Consider the following 22,899-nt stretch of genomic DNA (forward strand, 5'->3'; position numbering starts at 1 on the left):
TCCTCCTGCACATACTTATTCTAAAATAATGATCAAAACCAGAGAAATATGAATAGTTTGTGATAAAAGATAATATGTAAGTCCCAAAATTCTGGGAGTTTGCCAGTAGCATCTCAATTAAATGGCATAATTGCACTTCCCATTACACTTGATGGAAGAGCTTCTGTTGAATATTACCATTAGGAATATCAGAAATTCAACTGACCAATTCAGAACAATAACAACCTACAAGTACAATCTTCTCCAAAGGAAAAAAATTCATATTTGGTAGGGGAATCTTGACAGTAATTTCACATGCCTAGTCTACCACAGAGAAAGAGGCTGCTGCCATTATGACTGCTAAACATCACCCTCCCTTGCATGGAACGGAACATTTCTGAAGGACTACAATCCCAAATTTAGGTATTTTGCCACTGTAAGCATTAGGGTCGTGGTGGTGCAGCTGGTTAGACTGCTAAGCTGTAGAACTTGTTGATCAGAAGGCCAGTGGTTCAAATTCATGGATGGGGTGAGCTCCCATTGCTAGCCCCAGCTTGTCAACCTAGCAGTTTGAAAATATGCAAATGTGAGTAGATCAATAGGTACCGCCTCAGTGAAAAGATAACGGCACTCTATGCAGTAATGCCAGCCAGATGAACTAGGAGGTGCCTATCGATAATGCCGGCTCTTCGGTTTAGAAATGGAGATGAACACTACCTCCCAGAGTTGGAAACGACTAGACTTAATGTCAAGGGGAAACCTTTACCTTTAAGCAAAATATTACAGCATTGGTAGCACCTGGATCTTCTGTTATTTCATCTTTCATACTGTCTAGTCTTATGACTTGCCAAATCCCCAAATCAGAAAATATTACCCCTTCCTGATGCAGAACACTTATCACAAATGTGTTAACATTACAGCTTTTAAGGGTCCACATGGACCAGAGAGGCTTAATTATTTCCACAATTTCTATCTCGAGGTACAAAAGATTTTAATCCTCCACAGAATTATTTCATGATTTATTCACTTAAAAATCACCTACAGAGGAAACACAATTTTTGCTAATACTTACCAGATAGGATATATCCCCAAGCGGGTGACAATGAACACCACACAAAATAGTATGAAGGCGGCATCGCACAGTCGCTGATACTTGGCATAGTTGGCCAGTTTTGCCATCTAGGAAAAATACAAAGCATTGAACTCCAGCTGCCAATACAACCATTCCATATTTCAATGGACAGACTGATTGTTCTATTTGTTATCTCTACTACATGCCTGAGCCAGTCTCAGTGAGATGAAAAAACACTCTTTTTCTCTACATTCTCAGAGCTCGAGACAAAATCAGCCAGTATGGAACAATGCACACTCCTTGCCACTGTTTGCAACAGCCATCCTCACAAGTTAGCCTGCTCTCCCACTCCACTTGCACTTTCTTGCTCTGTCTGGAAGTGGCAGCAGTCCCTCTCATTTGGACAAAAGTAGATGGGTGGAAATTTTCCAGTTAACTGAGGTCTCTAGTGCAATTCCTGTTCCCCACTAGCTTACACAAAACTCCCTCCAAAAGACAGCATAAGGTCACCAATATCCGATTCTTCATTTTCATTGCCCTAAATGTGTCAGAATATGTCCTATAATAGGTAATAGATAGAACTCCTACTACACTGAAAAGTAGTGAATTCCCATCCTGGCAGTTATAAGCAAAAGTAATGTGTAATGTGTATGAGTAATGCCTTAAGTTTTATTTATGAAACTAAGGAGACAACACTGATGGTAAAGGAAGAGAATGTGGCAAGTTTTAAAATCCTCATGGACAAAACCAAGAGACACCAAAATGAATGCCAGTGAAACATAAAATTGTACAACTCAAGTTGTCAGATGAAAGTCTGCATCTTTCTTAATCAGTGATACAAAAAAATCTCCCTTAAGAAGTGTCCTTCACATGCTGACTACCCAAACTGATAGGATTTTGATATCAATAATGCTGTACTATCTTATTACATTATTTGAAGCAGATGATCCTACAGTTCACAAATAACTTCCACAGTGTGTTTGTTTGAAGGGGGAGTAAAGAAGGCAAATATTTGTTGCAAGGAATGCCTCACACCCAAAAGCTTTCTGATCATCATGTTGAAATCAAATACATAGTTTAAATCCTCTATTGTTAATCTTTGCTGGGAAAAAGATTTCATTTGATTTTTTTTCAAAAGCTTATTTAAAAACAAAATAAACTAGAAGTGACAATAGAGTAAGTTAGATGTAGTTTCGAGACATAAAACCTAGAATGGAAATAGATGTGCTCACTTCTAGGAAGATGTCTGATGCATCATGAACACACAGGACCAGCGTTCCTACTCGCACCATCTTGTTCATGTAGGAAAAAGTGATGAGTCCAATTGTAGCCAAATGATGAACAAACATCATCAAGAAATCCTAAACAGGAAAAAGAGTGTAAAAGTGACTACAAAGATCAACTCACATACTGCAACAAAAATGATACTCAATGCAATCCAGATCTGGGAAACATTTACATAGCAAATGCAAAGTCCTTGCTGAAATAAAAGCAAGCTCTTTCTAGACAATGGTGCTTTATTATTGAAAGGTGATCTAAGAATCAGTACTGCCATTATAAAACAAGTTGCTGTTTCAGCCAAAGAATCTGTGCCTTTCTCCTCCTTCAAGAGTAAGTTTATAAAGCCAAGTGGCAGTAGGAACCCCCTGAGAATAGATTCATGCTCTGATGAATGTTCAAAGACCATGTGGTAATCAAAAGGGGAGGTGCAGAATCAAGTTATTATTGCATCTTAGTTAAAGATGGCAGAAAGAACCTGAAAAAAGCAGTGAGGTACACATACTGTAAAAGCAGACATCTCAAACACAAAATCCAAGAGACACGGGAACACAACATAGCTTTGCGCTCACAAAAGAAAATTAAACTTAATTTGCAGGAAGCAATGAAAAACCTGATTGCTCCCAAGAAGATGAATTATTTATACAGCAAAACATCCCTGTGCTACTAGTTGAATATTGTAACAATTCCAATTGCAGAAACCCCTTGTTAAGAGATTAATATAATAGACAATTTTCTATCAACAGCACTCCCGATCTTGAGTGTAGAATCCATACAAATTTTGTGTGTGTGTGGGGGGGGGGGTCTTTTAATAACTAGGCCTCGTGATAAGCAACTAAAGCTTGTCATTCCTGTAAAGGAAAGCAGCTTACTCATAACTATTGTAGACTTTACTATGCTACAGAAGAATGAAAAGTCAGCCACAGCAAAATTGGAGTACCTTGGTTCAGAAACACAAGATTTGGAATAAATACAACCAAGAAAATACATGAACATATCCAAATACTTGGGGTAGGAAAAAATCTATTATCATCATATAATTCCTCTAACTTTCCAGCCAAACACATACAGATGGTCCTTTTACATACCACTGCTGAAGCTGCAGTGGAAAAATGCTGCCATCTCCTCAAAAGAGAGAGTAGAAATCCTAAATGATAATCCTAATCATTAGGATTTCTACTCCATCTCTTGAGGTGGTAGCAGAGAGAAACTGCACAGGTCACTGTAACTGAAAAAAGGATGATGCCTATAGAACAGCCAAGTTCTTATATGTACGTTCAGACAATTATTATTGAGAAATATATGGAAACATTATATATGCACATTAAGACATAAAAAAATAAGCATTCATAACATTTTCAAGGAGGATCCACAATTGGGATGTCACATTTTAAAGATATGCTGCTCATATAAGGAACACTGCATCTGGTTTGGGTAATGTTCTCAACCATGTGTCAATAAATATCATTCTGGGGGGAAACATCCTTCCCTACTCCTTTAAAAAACCTAATTTACTAATTCACAAATCAGAGCATATTTAACTGATAATTATATATTTTTAGAAATTATTGATTAACTCAATAGTAACTCTTTTATATTAGAAAATACATAAAACAAAATTATTTAGGTTCTAATTAACCAGCAGAGCAAATTAGTAAAGAAATTACAAAAATGCTTGTGGTTGAGAAGTTCAAAAAAAGGAGGAGGAGGAGGAGGAAAGCAAGAAAGAAAATCCCCTATATTTTAGACTCTGTCTTCCACCTTCAATGCAAACAAATTAGAATTCAGATGGTATCGGGAGAATTTCAGAATAGCATCCATGCTTGTTTTTTGCAGCAAAACCAATTACGAGTCTTATTGCCAAGTTAAAGATTAATAAATTATAGTGTTATGTTTTTGTGGATACTAATAATTTCAATAGGTATTTTAAATGTTGAGTTCACATAGTCAGTTTTATATAAACATGCTTGGAATCGGGATCACAAAGACTGACATTGGAGAGAAATGCACTTTAACAGGTACGTTGACACTTGAGCTGTTAGATAATGGTCGTTAAAAATGCAAGGTTCACTTTATTGCTTTTTACTTAAGTGTTTCCATGACTGAAGTTCCTCTAATTGTAGTTGGTTTGTACCATGTGTCTATCTTGGTTGTATACATTACCATATATACTCATGCATAAGTCAAAAATGTATGCCTACAAATCAATCCAAAAAACTTGGGTTGACTTATATACATGCCAATGCAACACCTCTCTGCTGTGACACGGTTTCACGCCCCTTATAATGTCTGCTCAAAAAATGGCAGCAGTACTTTGGCGCTTCCCTGCCATGGCATATAGAGAAAAGTGAGGGTTGTGCTTTTTCCAGGTTACCAGGACAGCCTGCTCGGATTGGAAATGGGGCCATTTATTCACGACTAAGCAAGTGGACAATCGTTCTCCCACACCACCATTTTGCCTAGGCTGGCTTTTTTTTGGCTCGGAGGCCTCCTAGTTGTGTTCCTGTTCCAGTTTCTTCTCTGGCTCAGCCTTTGATAGAATGCTCCTCTTCTCCAGCTCCTGGGCAGCAGGATGGCAATATCAGGTTCAAGGGCTGCTAGTAACTGCAGCAGTTGCCAAGCCTTGTAACAGTGACAGCAGTGACAGTGGCTGCAGCATCACTGACAGCCTAGAAGCAGGAAGAGTGGAGCATGCTGTTGCAAGGGAAAGAGCTGGAACTGAAGTATGAGTGCAGGGCATCATCAGCTGAGAATGGAAAAAAGGTAGGTGCAGAAATAACAGCAACAGGTAAGATCTAAGATGGCCTGAGCAAAGGGGAGGTAGTTTTACTCATAAGTAAACCACCCTATATTACTCTGAGAAGCCCAGAAGGGAAGGAGCTTTGTTTGGACTGATATAAAAACATTAACAAAGACACAAAAAAAACAACAGAAGTAATAAATATCTGTAATTATACCACTCATTTTTAAATGCCTGGGCAAGAAAATGATAGGGGCAGCTGGCAGTCAGGAGCAGCAGTTACTCCAAAGTAGTGATAGGATTTTTCCCTCTCCGCATAATGGTCTGCAAATTATTCACAGGTCAAAACAAAATTCATAATTTTGGCCTCCAAATCTGCTCATGATGAGTATATACAGTAAATAATTCAGTTCTCTCTTGATGCAATCATGAAAGGAACTAAGCATGGCAGCTTCAGTGATTGTCTGGATTGTCGTTAGTTTTACAAGTTAACTACAGTTTATCACTTTGGATAATGCAACAAAAAGCCGATTAACCGTAAGTGAAAGCAAAATCTTCTTGAATTCCATTCAACTTCTTGGGAGGCGGGAAACTGTGTACACAGAAGCTTGTTCAAACATGTCCTACATTGCACTAAACCATTATTTAGCACAAAATGCAAATGGTAATAATGCATGCAGCTTTACATTCCTGTTCTTATAATAAAAAATAGAATCCAAATTGTTTGCATATTAAACATACATGTACAAATCAATTATTCTATTGGATTAATTCCTCTAATTTAGAAAGATGGAAGGGATAATCAGAAGATTCCCATAAACAGGGTTCTCTCTTACCTTTCGCTTTATATCTGTAAACTGTGAAAACATAAGAGACCAATAAAAGGCCAGTTCTGTAATATAATAGTAGTAAAGGCCAGATGTTATGGGCTGAAAAACAAAATAATTTTTTTGTTTAAGAACCATCCAACATCTACATTAAGACCTGTTTAAAGACTTAAACTTGTAAAAACTCATCTCTTTCCAATACTGCAATTAAAAGGAAAGCAATGTTGTTTACATCCCTACCTCTACACCATGCAGTCAGAAACAGTGCTGGGATGGTAACAAAACTCCCAGTTTTGTCTGATATTTATTAACTAACTAACCCTATACCAAGGATCTCTTGGGAAAGCAGAATACAGCACCTTCTGGTAACAGTTTTTGGCATGCAGACAAGGGGCAATATTTCAGGAGAGAAATTCAGTCTCACCCATAATCCAGCTGGTGGTTTGAGGGAAGGGAAACAAGACACTTCCTCCCTTTTCAGTTCCTGAAGGCTTGGGGAGGGAGCAGGGTGGGGAACCAGAAGGCAAAGAGAAACCCAGCCATTTTAGAAGCTGTAATGGGAGGAGTGGTCAGGTCAGGGGAAACAATATCAGGAGAGGAATTATAAAAGGATTTGAATGTATTAATCTCCTTCTGTCCTGTCAAAACAAACAGGCTAATAATAAAAAGGGATCCTTCGTTCAACTGAAAACTGTGCTTTAAGTGGATGCACAGCAAAATGCTTGCTCCACCGCAAATACAAGGTACATGCTAATCTAGATGTCAGTTACCCTGTTTAATCATGTGATATTTGGATAATTAAAACCATGTATGCAGCATGTTTTTTATCAAACCAACATGACAAAAGCTGAATTCAGTCCAAATGCATAAGGACAAAGTAGTTTGTAGAAGGCACACATATTAATCTTCTAACCTATCCATTAGCACATCTTCAATACATCTACACCGTCAAAACAAGGTCTGCACCATCCTTACAATCCTGGAGCCTTCTTTTGTGTTTTGTCAAGGACTCGGTCTCCCATCCCCTTCTAAAATGAGGAAATGACGTCAAGGAAGATGTCAAGGAAGGTCTATGATCAGATGTGCAGCAAGCTTATTGTGTCCATTTGTCCTGATAAGAATTTAGTCCTTGACATCCCTAGACATCTCTCTTAATATAACCAGGCATCATCATTGCAAAATCCCATTTGTGAGCTTTGATGTGCCAGACCTCTATGATATACTGTGAAATTTCCACGTGTTATCTGTCAGTTCAGGATGACATATTTCTTTTGGCAGCAGCAGTTACTAAATGATAATGGAGCTGCCTTCTATCAAGGCAAATGCATACGCTCTTTCAAAAGGCGAAGGTCTGAGTATGATTCAGTATTGCTAAGATCAGTTGCTGATTAAGGAAAATATTAAGCAAATTCTAAAGTATTCAGGAAACAGAAGCTTTTCACCTGACAAGTATTTATGCCCAAATCAGTCACTTACACATACTGGTGAAAACATCACATACCTGAAAAGGATAGTTGTACCAACATTGTCGGGTATCCCAAAACCAAGGTGACTAAAGTAAATAGGAAGAAAGAAAGCTATATGAAAAGAATACCTTCTGCAATAAAACTTTTTTACTTACGTAGTACAAGAAGTCCCTGAGTTACAAACATCCGAGTTACAAACATCCAACTTACAAACAACTCATAGTTAAGAACGGGGTGAGACGAAAGGAAGTGTTGGAAGGGAAATTCACTCCTGAAAGAGTTATCATGGGAAAACGGTGTCTCCTCTGAAGATTTCTCACCAAACATCAGGCTTCAAAAGGACTGTCTCCCACATAATCATTTTAATATTTGTAATAATAAAGTTTCCATTAATTTTTAGATGATCACTCAACTACTTGCACTGTGTTCTCTTCATTGGTAACAGTTAACATTGCTATATATTGTTACATAAATAACTGGAGTCAGGAATGTTTGGTATCATACTTTCACCTAACATTGACATTTGGATATGTGTACCTCAAGAGCACTAAAATTAAATCAAGCATTTACTCCATAGTTTTGTGTTTCCGGTGTTCCTCAACTATAAGAAGGTATGAACTGTCATGTACCGTTTCCAAATCTCCTATTTCTAGTGGAAAATCAACAGATGTATTATTCTATCAGTTTTTTCAATCATTCCTACCCTTAATTTAAAAAAACTCTAGGATCAAAGTGACCTACCAAGTACTGTTTAAATTTGTTTTCATATTGTAAGTTATTATATTTTTAGGTTTCTGTTTTATAAATCATACTGACTATTGAGACAAAGTGAGATATTACATAAATAAATACCCACAGACTTTCCAATCCCCTTTACAATTCAGAACTATTAAAGAGTCAGAGCCTTACTTGTGATATGCAATAAACTTTTTTGCATAGTTATCATATTGCTCAACACTCACTAATTCAATTTTCAAGGTCAATGCTACATCAACTGAATCTGTTAAATGTCTGTAGACAATCTGTACTCTCAGCCAGTACTTAAGCAAGTACTTTTAGATTAACACTTTTCTCTGATCTCAGCTTTGTTGTTTAGAACTATACTTAAGGATCTTTGAAACCTATTAGTCTCAAAGCTGCAGTGACTGAGCAACAGTAAACATTACAACATAAAAAGGAACAAGTTTTTTTTATCAGTGTGCTATAAAGCAGGTGATGGACAACAACCATAGAGTGGTCAACTGAAAAAGGGGGAACCTATTCCTTGCAGATTAAATCTGATAGCATCAACAGTAACATTGTGTGTTTAGAAATAGATCTGAAACACTTAAGTTTACTGACATAAGAGTAGTGTTTCTCCTCCAGTACGTAAAAGTACAACAGTCTCTGACAAACTGAAGTCAGGCATGAGCAAATTCCAGCCCCCGTGCTATTTTCAAGACTCTGGAAAAAAGCATTGCATGCCATCCATCAGTGGTCTCTGACCCTTTAGGAGAACCCTGAAAAATTTCAATAAAAAATATTTTGAAAAAAAAGGAGATGCAGGGCAATTTTTTTCATAGTTTTGCCATTAACACTCCCCCCCCCCACTTCTACCTATCTGTGCCTAAAACAAAGCATGTTTTAAATGAGGACGCCCATTGGAAATTTATTTAGTTTCCTTCTGTCTGAAAAAAAGCCTCTCCTGGCTAGAAACAGCACAAGAGGGCACACAAATATGGTAAAATTGGCCCCTAGTGCACTCTACAGGACATGTAGCATTATGAGTTTTTAAATTCAAAACAAATTTTAAAATCTTGGCAGGAAGCATCTCTCTGAAGTTGCAAAGTGGTAAAGTTCTTTATAATGAAGGATGCTTTATTTGCATATTAACTGATCTTCCACATTACTTCATTTCCAGTCATGCTTTTAAGTTGAATTCACGGAACGAGAGCGTGTTTTGTGTCATTTGTAAGAAGACAAGCACAATGCACATACATTCATACAACTGCAATTTCTAAGATAGAGATCAACATCCCTTCCAAGGGACAAAGAACAAGACTATTGCAAATCACAAACAGGTCTGTCTGGTTATGTGGTCAGAGACTGCCCTGTGATATTTCTATGAAGAAGCATTATATACATGCTACCTTACCTACTGTTGTTAAATGGAAAACTGGAAATCCAATTAAGAATGCCAGGAGAGTACTAAGTGAAGCAAAAAAAGCTTTTGTTTTAACCTCACTAACAATAAATTGGATACTGAGCAACTTACTCACCGTCCAAAGAAATCTGAGTCCATAGATAAATATACATAAATAATATATCAGCCTCCACCTACAAATAAAAAGGTAAAAATTTTGTACATAGCACAAACATCCTGACATTATTAAACATTGATTTAGTAAGAGGCAAAACTAGCTTAAATTGAGGGAAACCGAAAAACTCCAAGCACAGAATTCCCATTTCGAAAAATCACAGTGTTTTGTTCATGACAAGCTGAATTACACCAAACTCTCCGACTCCACTCATTAAAATGAGTATGTTTCAAATATTTCATTTAATACAGCTTCAGTCCATAGCATACCCCAAACAGACAGTTATGATATTTTTGTCATGAGAGAAAACTTTACATTGATAACCAGTAACAGCTCTGTGCTAGCAGGCATTTGCAAAAATCTGTAATGTAACTGACACACGCAAGAAATTACCTATCTTCCATTTAAACAGTTTCCAATTAGAAATATAGGGGAAAGACAGATGGAGGTCAAAGGAGACTTCCACTCACCTAAGACAAATATCTTGGGGAGGAAGCCACTCGAGAATAGAAGCAGAAGCCACAGAGGGCGCAGGCAGGAAGGCAAAGATGTTCAGATACTATAGTGATAGAGACCATGCATAAAAGGGCAAGAAAATAAATTTAGATAGGACAGAAAAGGAACAAGCACCCAGGAAAAATTCAAGTGTTTCAGAAAACATCATCAAAAGAAAAAGTTAACTTTAAAAAGATTTTAACCCTACAAACAAATTAATAGCTGCCTCAATAAACTGCTAGTTTATAAATGGTATAACTTGAGAGATAGTGAGAAGAATCAAGGACTGATATCCAGATACTTAAGCCTAAAGGGTAATAGACATCCAAAAGTAAACCTTTTATACTACATATTGCTGCACAGCTATTGATTTAAAAGATCATTCCTGTCTCAGTCTACAACTTGTCAACTTTAAAAAAGAAAACAACTGAATTATAAGAGTTGGAATCTGCACAAACCTACATGCTTTCACAGAACTTTGCAAGGGTACTTGGTTTATCTTGGTTCCTCCGATGACGAAACCAGCACTGGATTTTTCGGACATCCCAGTCAAGCTGTTTTGACAAACCTTCTAATCTTCTTGCATCTGGGCACTGGGAGTGATCAAAAAGACATTTTTCATGTTCATGTTTCTTTTAAAAGATTACTAAACTACTAACATTCCCCAAAGTTAAGTAACAGACTATATAAAATTTGATTACAGCAAAACATGATATAGTGTCAACATGCATCAAGCTTCCTTTGGAAGTATTTTAGAAGCAATCTTCCACATGCTAAGAGATTTCACTTACAAAGGCAGCCAAAGTGACTATATGTACAGAAGGAATGACCTTCTCTAGATAACAGTAAAGAGCTTGACAGTCAAACCAGCATGGACCACATCCACACATGAGAGGAAAACAACTAATGCAAAGAACTAGGTTCAAGTATGCCTCTCACCATTCCTCCCCCACACATTGAAAGAGAACAAACAGTAAGTTCTACTTTGTCTAATTTATAGACTGGAGATATGTGCTTGTAGTTATGTGTTAATCAGGGATCATGATTTAAAACAAACAACATTTTTACTACACTAACTGATTGGTACATGAACCAGGTTTTGAAGCTGACCTGTTTACCAACTGATCAGAGATTGCCTAAACCACAACTTTACTCTTACACATAAACTGGAAGTCATAACTCTTATGATGGATTATTCCTTCCCAAAGTTATGTAGGAAAAGAGGAAAGCAGAGGGAATGTTTAAACCTGAAGGTGTGCCAATGCTCCTTTTTGCTCATGCACATAGTGCTAAGCCATAGTTAAGTACTTATGTGATTATGTGAGCCTGCAGCATCCAGACTTATCCAGTCTAGCATTAACAAATTAAATAAATCTGTAATTTTTTGGAGGTACACCAGTGTCAGCAGTTAGAAAAAAATGAGCAAGAATTTGTTGCCTGTTCTAGTAATTTTCTGTTAAGTGATGATGTATATGTATTGTTCTAGAAAACTCAACAGAGTAGCCCAGTTTAAAAAAACTGAAAGGAAAAAAACAAAACAAACAATGAAAAATAGGAAAAAGTTAAGCAATCAATGATCACAAAACCAGGATCCTGTCTGATTTCAATTCTAGTCCTATACACAATTACAATCAATGTAATTAAGGCCCCATAGGTTTGGAGGGAATTTCTGCAATCTGACCCCAGATTGGAAGGAAAATGTTGCCTTTAAAGTACTGGATATGAAAAAATGTGTGTTCTGGACACTGTGCTGATCTGGACTTCGAGGCATCTCTTCCTCATGTGACTGCACTGCCTACAAATTATACACACTGCATCTTTATTTTATCTTGTAATCTGAACAGCTCTCTACAAAGCAACAGAAACATTACTAGCCTGAGACAAAGATAATCACAACTATGAGTAAATACTATGGCCTGGCAATTTAAAAATGTTAGAATAAATGACAGGTAATATATGTAAAAGATTTACAGTACATCTCTTTAGAAAATAGAAGGCGACATTTTGCAGTCTTCCTTTCGAAGACTGGAGATACAAATAAGAAGAAAGGGCTGTTTACAGTCCAAATGAAATCCATGTTTGTGTCCTCCTGGACTCAGCACTGACACTTGATGCTCAGGTGTCGCAGGTGGCCGGGAGGGCATTTGCACAATTAAAGCTTGTGCACCAGCTGTGACCATACCTCGTAAAGTCTGACTTGGCCATGGTGGTCCATGCCCTAGTTACCTCTAGATTGGATTATTGTAATGCGCTCTACGTGGGGCTGCCCTTGAAAATGGCCCAGAAACTCCAATTGGTACAAAGGTCGGCTATCAGGTTAATAACTGGAGCAAGCTACAGGAAGCGGTCAACCCACCTGTTTAAACAGCTCCACTGGCTACCAAAATAAGTTTCCAGTCCCAATTCAAGGTGCAGGTCATTACCTACAAAGCCCTAAACGGTTTGGAACCTGCTTATCTCTACGATCGCATTCTCCCCTACGAACCAACACGGGCTCTAAGATCTGTTGGGGAGGCCTTCCTCTCGCTTCCACTTCTGTCTCAAGCACAGTTGGTGGGGACAAGGGAAATGGCCTTCTCAGTGGTGGCCCCTTGGCTCTGGAACTTCCCAGGGAGATTGGCACCTACCCTGTATACCTTTTGTAGGACCTAAAAATCTGGATGTTCTGGTGTGCCTTTGAGTAAGTAGTCTCAAAAGATGTTCAGCCCAATGATACCTCACCTTCAGCCACTGCACTTTATCACAGTCCCTGTCCCATAGATTTTTAGTGTTATTACTGACATAGCTCTCCACCTTACTTATGACTATCTGACACCATCAATTAGCCATACTCAAGAGTTCTATGCACAACCTTAACCCTCTGGATGTCATAATTATTATTACCCAGGTTCTAAACTGCTGCTGCTGATGTTGTTTATGTTGTTTTGTGTTATTTTATGTCGATATGATGTTTTAAATTGTTGATTGGGTTTTTAACCCATGTTTGATCAGGCTTGTCCCCATGTGAGCTGCCCCGAGTCCCTTTGGGGAGATGGAGGTGGGATACAAAAATAAAGTTGTTGTTGTTGTTATTAATGCAGACATTTGAATTGGGTCAGTAAAGAGGCCTCACTTCATGCTTAATAGAAAAAATAGAAATATAAGAATGTTTCAACTCTATTTTGCATTTGCTCTGAATCAGGACAGAAAGAGACATTGTGCTCAGCCCTAAGCAACTACAACATCACGAGGTTCAAAAACAGAGGCAGGAGGGGGAGGTAATTGTTGAACAGTACTCAAGATGACAAGAAGACTATATCCCTTAACAGAATACAGTATCAGCAAGAATGAAAAATTCTAGAATTATCATTTTGCTGCATCTGGAAATGGAGAAATGAGAGATGAAAGTATACCTTAAAATTTTCTTCTGTCTGACACTGAAGCAAACATCAACAGCTGCATGAGGAAAGGATGCAAGGGAACTCATTACAGTAAGGGGAAATGTGATTTGAGAATGCCTGAGGGGATCTGCAAATTGACACAACATTCTGAATTGTTACTTCTCCCATTCACAGCCTAAGGTCTTTCTTAAGAGTAGACTGTGCTTATATGGTTAAGCTAGGACTGTGTGAGGATAAGAGACAAGTTTGTTCTCTTCTGTTTCTTATGTACCTAAGGGTGAATATGTAATACATGTTGGCGTGAATTCATAATTTTGTAATGAGAAAGGCACCAAAATTAAAACTTGAAAGGTCATTGATCTAATATTTCCAACTACACTGGTCCATTAAAAAAAGTCAGTCAAATCCTTTTTTCAATGACAAAAAAGTTACAAAATAGTTAGCTCTCAGGTTGGTGTTATTACTTAAGTGAACATTGTGAAGTTAAATATTTTTCAGAAATGTAGAATATGCAGCACTAATTTGAGAGTTCAAAAACCTCTTTTCACAACATATTTGATCATCTGTAACGGATAAGGAAGTATGTTGCTGTTGTGGGAAAGAGGTCCACACTCCTAGTTTCTAATGGGCCTCAAATAGATCCATTTTGCACATTACAGGCACTCTGTGTGTTAGTTGACAGAGCACTGTCAAGATTGTTGTGTATTAATCAAATGTGCTTATTTCTGCACATGAAGGACTAAAGTAATGACTAAAGACCAGATGAAGACCTTTACATCTACTGATAAGAAAAAAGCATTACTGAATTCTTTGAAGATATATTGCTCTCTGGAATAATAAATACGGTAGAGTCTCACTTATCCAACATAAACGGGCTGGCAGAATGTTGGATAAGTGTAATGTTGGATAATAAGGAGGGATAAAGAAAAAGTCTATTAAACATCAAATTACGTTACGATTTTACAAATTAGGCACCAAAACATCATGTTATACAACAAATTTGATGGAAAAAGTAGTTCAATACACAGTAATGCTATGTAGTAATTACTGTATTTACGAATTTAGCACCAAAATATCATGATGTATTGAAAACATTGACTACAAAATGTGTTGGATAAGCGAATGTTGGATAAGTGAGACTCTACTGTAATAAAAACTTTATTTATAACCCAACCTATCTCCCCAAGGGGACTCAGGGTGGTTTCCAACAATGGCAAACATTCAATATCAAAACAAACAACTGTTTAGAACATGTATAAAATATGATTTGATAGTTTTAATTTCTTTTTTAATCACCTTTTTCCCTGGCATTTTGGTCTGTTTTTAAGTAAGCAGATCTCCAATTTTATATTTGTCCTAGGAAACCTGATACTGTTAATCTGAAATGCTTCAATTGTAGAAAAGAGATGAATCCTAACTGCTTTTGCTTACAAAAAAAGTAAATTATGTTAAATCCCATGTTAAGGCCTCATGATTCAAGCAACTATCTGTTACTTGAGTACTGGGATGAGATTAGATTTTACAGCCAGCTCATAGAAAATAATGGTTGGTTATGGAGCTGTAACACAATTGCTGACTTTTCTACAACACAAACACAGTCAGTCTCTTAGGGGAGAGGTTGAACAGAAATATTCAAAAAACAAAAATAAAAAACAGCATTTAATAACATTTAACGGTCTCTCTGACAGCCCAGTTTCCACAACAATATTGAGTGTATTTTCGCAGGACCACAGAGGAACTGTAAGGAGAAGGAAATGTTCAGTTACATTTATATATAAGGTACACTTACAATTTTTTTCTTCAGGAAACATTTCTCTTCAAGCCTACCAAACAATTTTATAGCTTTCAAGTACAATCTGAAGCATCACTCACCTTAGTGATAGATGTAAACACTTTCTCTAGAATTGCATTGGGCTGAGCTCTGCGAGGTCCATTGTCTTGAATGTCAAGATGTACAGCACATGGCTTGGCAATAAATCTGGAAAAAGCAATGCCAAAGAACTAATTTATGCATATAACACGAAATTGTGGTAGCACAACATTTATAACATATGTAATCGTCTCTGATGTCATAGTAATAGCTGGGCACACAAAAGGTCAATCCTATATATACAAATTTAGTCATATTCCAGTAAAGTATTAATGAGCCACAAAACTGACAATCTCATTTGGTCAAGTTGAGGGGAGGAGTAAGGTCATTTTATGCCTCAAAACTTTATTGCTTATTCAAATGATACCTTCTGCACTACTTTATAATTTACCTAAAAATGTCTATGCTTGTTCCAAATCCCAAACATATAAGATAACAAGTGTTGAAAACAGATCTTTACCCTGTAAGAAACGTCCAAATAGCTATAGAATATATTGATTTCAAATTTTGCTCAAAGTACTGAAATACCATATATACGTACTTAAACTGGGAAAAAACCTCCAAGAAACTGGGTCAATGCTGGAAATAAGATGCCAGCAAGTATTTTTAACAGGGGCTTATCATATGGTCACGTGAGATAGACTGGCAACAATTTTAATAGAGGCTTACTGTAAATCTGCATGTTCCCCCACATTGCTTCTGAATACCACTTGGGTTGGAAAATATAAGGAAAGAGGGCTCCATCTTTCTTACAGATACCATTTATCTTGAGTGGCTACAAGCACTTAAGCAGCAGGGACAACTGGGGTTACCATAATGAGACCCACTCCCTTATATATATACACTTCCATGTGTACCCTTGACCATTCCATGACTCATATCAAAATGGATTATTTTGACATTGAAACTGCTTTTGACTTTTCATGAGTTCAAGTACACAAGAGTATATATGGTAACATTCTACATATTTGTCAAAGAAGGCTTGGTGAAGTTCTGAGCAGAAGTTCAAAACCTATGGTATTTGGGTTTCCTGTTCTGTTAATGCATGTGACAGCAATTGCTAGCAAAGCTTTCAGTTTTATTCTGAAGTTATAATATTACCACTACTCTAATGACTTCAGAAAAATTCTATGTTGCAGAAAGCATCTAGCATAGTGGATTCTATATGCAAAGCTGATTTCATTTTTCAGTTAAACAATGTGACATCACAGGTAAACTACATGTTGTAACACGGATCAGATTCCTTGAACAAGAAAATAGGAAGCTTTACCATAACCACCCATTCCAATAAAACACATAAAGCAAACTTCTTTTTTACTCTTAGCAGGAATTTCTTTTCAGTCATCAGAGAGTAGAAGTCTTGAGAGAAAAATATACAAAAGGAGGGTGAATGTGAGGACAACCTCACTGGGCAAGGCAGAACAGGAAAAAACTACCACCAGGTATAATCACAAAGCATTGATCCAGAGTCAGTTTTGAAGCTAGAGAGTGCTAAACTGAGAGCAACAGCTGCATTCCCACTCAGTGCTATGCATCAGCACAGAGGCTTGAAGTAAGAGACCCTATTCTCTCATTACAACTGAATAGTTCATTTACTGTACCCCACCTTCTCCTATTTTTTATTTTGCTCAGAGAAGGGTATGAAGACACTTGTAGTTCTACTCATGCTGTTGAACTGAAACTTCCACCAGCCCTATCCACATACCAATAATAAGTGGGGACAGAAACTGTAGTCCATTAACATCTGGAAGACTATAACGGAACAACCTCTCATTAAGAAATATACTTTACATTGCATGGTTGTCTAAACAGTTAATATTGTTTCCTTCCGATTCCATACGAAAACACATTATTTTACCAACAAAAATATCTGACATTTATTAGTATTTGTATACAAGCTCCTAAGTTCTAAAATTAAAATCAATATACAATTGTACTACTAATTTTTAAACACATTAGGACAAAACAATAGAATGGGTAAAATATTCACATTCAAATAACATAATAAACTGCTACAGTGTAAAGTTCCTACTATGAGCCAGGGTTACCACTGTCTCCTGGCTTTTCATGTAGTTGAAACCACCCCCTTCATTATAATACTCAAATCAAACATTGCAATTCACAGATGGAACATCTTTTGGAATGCCTGATATCACCAGGATCAGAAAGAAATGCTGTTTAAATCCCCCCTCGGGGTGAGAGAGAGTGGTATAGAAATGAAGCAAATAAATAAATAAATAATGTTAAAATTCCCCACAAACACTTTTAATCTAAATGCAAGCATTTGTATATGCAAATTACATATACAAATAATATGAATTATCAATACACTATTGGAGGAATAAGAAATATAATGCTAAACTTCCCTAAATTGTGTATATGTTTCAAATTGCCTGTTAAGTCATGGCAACCTCATTAATTTCAAAGAATTTTCTTAGGCAAAGAATACTCAGGAGGTGGTTTTGCCAATTTCTTCCTTTGAAATATAATCTACAAAACCTGGTATTCGTTGCCAGTCTCCTATACAAGTATTAATTCAGGTTTCTTTTAAAACACAGTGTGTGGTTCTTTGACACCAATATCACATACTGTACAAAAGAACCAAGGAAATATGTGTCTGCTGCAATTTATTTTGATAATTTTGTTGAAATAATGGTAAATAACTCCACAAGCTCAGTACATCCAAAATCAATATTTAATGGATGTGTGAGACAAAGACTTTTTTACAGACTGGTGTAGCAAAATGCCTCAGACTAGAGGTGTGTCATTTCTGATTTGTGGTGACCCTAAAGTGAATTTATCATAGGTTTGTCTCAACAAGATTTATTCAGAGGTGGTTTGTCATCAGCTTACTCAAGGCTGAAAGTGTGTGACTTGGTCATGGTTCCCAGTGACTTTCTATGACTGAGTAGGATTCGAACCCTGGCCTCTCAGAGTCCCAATCCAACACTCAAACCACTACACTGTAAAGGCACTCACAAGCTTACTAGGCAATATTTACTAACTTGCAACATTTACAAGTTTAGTGCACAATTTGATGTGTTGTACATATCCTTCCAAAGTATTCATTTTTAAAAAGAGTTTACATCAACCCCCCTACCCTGATACAGACAATATAGGAGCAGAGATTAACCTATTTTTTAAAGTGAAGTCTCCCGCCCTAATCAAATTATCTTCCTTTCATAAAGAATCAAAGTTGTGAAGTGACTGGATAAAGTATTAAAATGAGAAATAATCTGAAGATCTCATCAATATGACAGCAACAACTATTTTCCTACATTATATCTCAATGTAGATGCAGAGTTCATCTACACTGTAGAATTAATGCAGTTTGATACCTCTTTTAAGTGCTATAGTTTAATGGTATTGAATCGTGGCACTTGTTGTTTGGTAAGGCACCAGCACTCTGGCAGAGAAGGCTAAAGACTTTATCAAGCTACATTAATTATACAGTGTAGATGCACTTTTAGTTTACTGATTGATATTGGGAAGGGATATTGTAAACATTTAATATCACATTTTCTATCTTTTATATGGTTTGTTTTGTATTTTGTGTTGAAAGAGCATTCTTCTGTTCGTAACTCATATTTGAAAAAACACATGTCTTCAGTATAACAATGAACTGTAGATGGTATTGATGAATTTTGTTGTCTTGGCTGGTTGAGTATTATGTATACTGTAGTTTTGCTTGTAAACCGCCTCAAGTTCCTTTGGGGAGAGGGGGTGGGATATAAAGTTTATTATTAGAAGGAAGAAAGTCTTTTCTGACACTGATTAAACATTAAGATATATAAGTACACTCAAGATAACAAAGCAAATGTGCTCCAGGGTGTAAAGAGAAGAACCTGGCATGGCTTAATAAAACCAGTTTACACACATCCTTAGAATAATGTGAAGAGTGCCTATGGAACCAGTTAGGAACTGTAAGATAAGGCCAGTTAGGAACTGAAATTAAGAACTACGAATAGTTAGCGACAATAAGTAAGCAAGGGAATATTGGTTTAAAACAAGTTGACAGTGGGGAGGGAACTCAGGGAGAAGAGCTACTATATATACCTACTAGCTTTGCCCGGCCACACGTTGCTGTGGCTTATGGGAATCATTTGTTGGCCAGGTGGAATAGTAGTGAATAGCCTTGCAGCCTCAAAGCCTGGCCGTTTTCTGGAGTAGCTGGAGTAGCACCCTCAATCAAAGAGCCGCTGTGAAGCCTGGCTACTTCCTTAGTAGGGGAATTCTTGTTTGGCCAGCTTGAACTGCACTGAATAGTCTTGCAGCTTAAAAGCCTGGCCGCTTTTTACATAGGGCATCCTTGCTAGGCCAGGTTGAATGGGACGGAGTAGCCTCATGGCTTCATAGCTTGGGGTTTTTCTATCTAGGGGAAATCTTGGTTGGCCAGGTTGAATAGCACTGAATATTGGTGCTTGCAAGCCTGGCCGCTTTCTACGTTGCAGAATCCTTGGTTGGCCAGTTTGAATAGCAATTAATAGTCTCAGTGTGGCAGGTATGAATGCTGCAATTTGCCACCTTGATTAGCATTTAATGGCCTTGCAGCTTCAAAGCCTGTTTGCTTCCTGCCTGGGAAAATCCTTTATTGGGAACTGGCCCTGATTGTTTCCTTTCTGGAATTCCCAATTTCCCTGCTTTCAGAATGTTGCTCTTTATTTACTGTCCTGGTTTTAGAGATTATATTGTTCTGTATTATTATACCACAGTAATATTACAGTAGAGTCTCACTTATCCAACATTCGCTTAGCCAATGTTCTGGATTTTCCAATGCAATCGGCCTTTTAGTAGTCAATGTTTTTGTAGTCAATGTTTTCAATACATTGTGATGTTTTGGTGCTAAATTCGTAAATACAATAATTACTACATAGTATCACCATGCACTGAACTACTTTTTCTGTCAAATTTGTTGTATAACATGATGTTTTGGCGCTTAGTTTGTAAAATCATAACATAATTTGAGGTTTAATAAACTTTTCCTTAATCCCTTATTATCCAACATATTTGCTTATTCAACGTGCTGCCAGGGTGTTTATGTTGGATAAGTGAGACTCTACTGTATATTTATAATCTTATATTATTTGCTTAGAATTGGATTATATGAGGCTCCTTCTACACAGCTTTATAAAATGCACACTGAATTGGATTATATGGCAGTGTGGACTCAAGATAAGCCAGTTCAAAGCAGATAATATAAGACTATAAATGGATAATATAGCTGTGTGGAAGGGCCTTGAGTCTACACTGCCATATAATCCAGTTAAAATCTGATAATCTGTATTTTATAGGCAGTGCGGAAGAGGCCTGATTGAACACACACACACACATATATATAATCTCATTTATAAGTCATGGGGAGATTTTGGTGTCAAAATAATGTAATATATCAAAATAATTTTGATATGACTTATAGATAAGCTGAAGGTCATTCCAGAGAAATGGGAAAACAACAATGCTGCCTTTGGAGGGCAGCTGTCCCTAGCCGCCACCACAATTCCCCCATCGATGCATCCCAAAAGGCCAGAAGTGATGTCATCGCAGAGAGAGTCGAAAGAATCAGTGCTTCTTTAAGATTCCCTCGAGAGCATATGGGCTAGTTAACTAAGGTGACACATTTTATGTTTTACAGAGCCAGCTAAATGTTTAACTTGCTTCTTATACAACACATCTTCATCTCTTTATGTTTTCATTTAAGATTTAATAAGGATGATCAGTCATGCACTACTCCACTGAACCCAATGATTAATAATACATGTACTTGCATATTACAAGCTTCACCTTGGGGCCTGGGATTCAAACCTAAGAAATGTGTTAAGATAAAAGTGCCGAGCAAATTATATGAGCCCTTGGACTACGGAACTCAGGAGCAATCTTAGATATTGATCTGGGACACTTTTTAAACAGAAAATTTGCCACCAGAGGCAAAAATAACATGGAAAGAAGAGGGATAGATTACTGCATCACCTGAAGATGAGGAAGAAAGGGAAGGAGGGTGAAATCTTCAATGTTTCAACAATCCTTATTCAAAACTATTATACTGTATATATGAAATAAAACAACCAACTGAAATAAACCTCACAGAAGTAAACAAAAACATTCTGAACCTTCTACAGATCAAAATCTAGTGATGATATTGTCTTTCACCAGCCCCAAGCTTTCTTATTATCTCTCTTTTGGTGGTCAACCTTCTTACTCTATGCTTTTTTTCCCATATAATTTTTATTAAACGTTTACTAGGAAAGTAGGGGATAGGGGGGACAAGGGAAGAAAAAGAAGAAATTTGGGAATAGATTGTTGGTTAGTTGCATCTTTACAAATATCTGATATGTCGAGAAGAGAAAACAGAGGGTGAAAATTGTTGAGGAATGAGGATTTATTATATAATATTATCTTTGTTATAATAAGCCTGCATCTCTATTTCTTTAACACATATTATATAATATACAAGCTGGACTCTCATTTAATTGTGGTCTAAATTTCAACTACAAGAGGATCCATACAAAATTAAAATGTAAAGTAATTCTTTAAAATGAGGATCACTTCCCTGTTTGCTGTACTGAACTACTAGCATGATTGCCCACACCTCTTTTTCTTGATATGCTTGGTGCATACGCCATTGGTTATAACCAAATGGCATGGAAAATTCCTTTTAAAAAGAGTACTAACTCCCTTATATCAAAGCCCAGACACAGTCATGATGCTGGAGTTCAGGGTGGAGTACAAAAGAGGCGGCAGACAGGTAAATAGCCTGCCTGGTAACATTACCGAAACAGAGACAAGGTGTTGGCTGCTTTTATTATAACGAGCATAAACATGATATCAGAGACTGCCTACATAGCGTTTAATCCTGCATCCCATTTCATTACTTCTTAGCTTGCAGTAGATATCTTAATTTGATATCTGCATTGGCTGTTTTCATTAGCTGTAGAGGGGCATTTATTTTTGGTACTCAAACATATATTTTGCTATTTGTTTCAAAACAACCACACAATGGTTCTATCCTTGTTTCTTCTCTCACCACATTTCCATTTTATAAATTTAGGATTATGTTTCCTTCTAAGGCAGTTACCAGTTTTATGTGGTTGTCTTATGCATTTGTTCTTTGCAATCTAGAGCATAGATAACCTCATTTACACTTTGTAAAAGTTGCAAACAGGCTGTCCTCCTGCCGCAAAGGTTTCTACTCTCGCATAAGAAATGAGGTATGTTGTTACTAATGCTGGAACAGAGCTAGTGCTTATATGATGCTGAATTGCAACTGGTGCTTTATACAGTAGAGTCTCACTTATCCAACACTCGCTTATCCAATGTTCTGGATTATCCAACGCATTTTTGTAGTCAATGTTTTCAATACATCATGATTTTTTGGTGCTTAATTTGTAAATACAGTAATTACTACATAGCATTACTGTGTATTGAACTACTTTTTCTGTCAAATTTGTTGTATAACATGATGTTTTGGTGCTTAATTTATAAAATCACTAGCTGTGCC

At 36.9% G+C, this 22,899-nt stretch overlaps 1 protein-coding gene across 1 annotated transcript in view; it reads right to left on the reverse strand.

Annotated features, from left to right (window-relative positions):
- The window catches only part of cers5 (ceramide synthase 5), a 46,759-nt gene that overhangs the window by 9,829 nt on the left and 14,031 nt on the right, over positions 1–22,899 (reverse strand). Inside the window, exons 2-8 of the mRNA XM_062970962.1 lie at positions 15,407–15,512; positions 10,617–10,747; positions 9,621–9,678; positions 7,398–7,448; positions 5,906–5,998; positions 2,284–2,412; positions 1,052–1,158 (exon numbers count right to left, since the gene is read on the reverse strand). Of these exons, the coding sequence (XP_062827032.1) occupies positions 1,052–1,158; positions 2,284–2,412; positions 5,906–5,998; positions 7,398–7,448; positions 9,621–9,678; positions 10,617–10,747; positions 15,407–15,512 (675 nt within the window). The remainder of the gene's footprint in view (positions 1–1,051; positions 1,159–2,283; positions 2,413–5,905; positions 5,999–7,397; positions 7,449–9,620; positions 9,679–10,616; positions 10,748–15,406; positions 15,513–22,899) is intronic.

Source organism: Anolis carolinensis, chromosome 2 (assembly GCF_035594765.1).
Source record: "Anolis carolinensis isolate JA03-04 chromosome 2, rAnoCar3.1.pri, whole genome shotgun sequence".
In the NCBI taxonomy this organism is placed as follows: domain Eukaryota; kingdom Metazoa; phylum Chordata; class Lepidosauria; order Squamata; family Dactyloidae; genus Anolis; species Anolis carolinensis.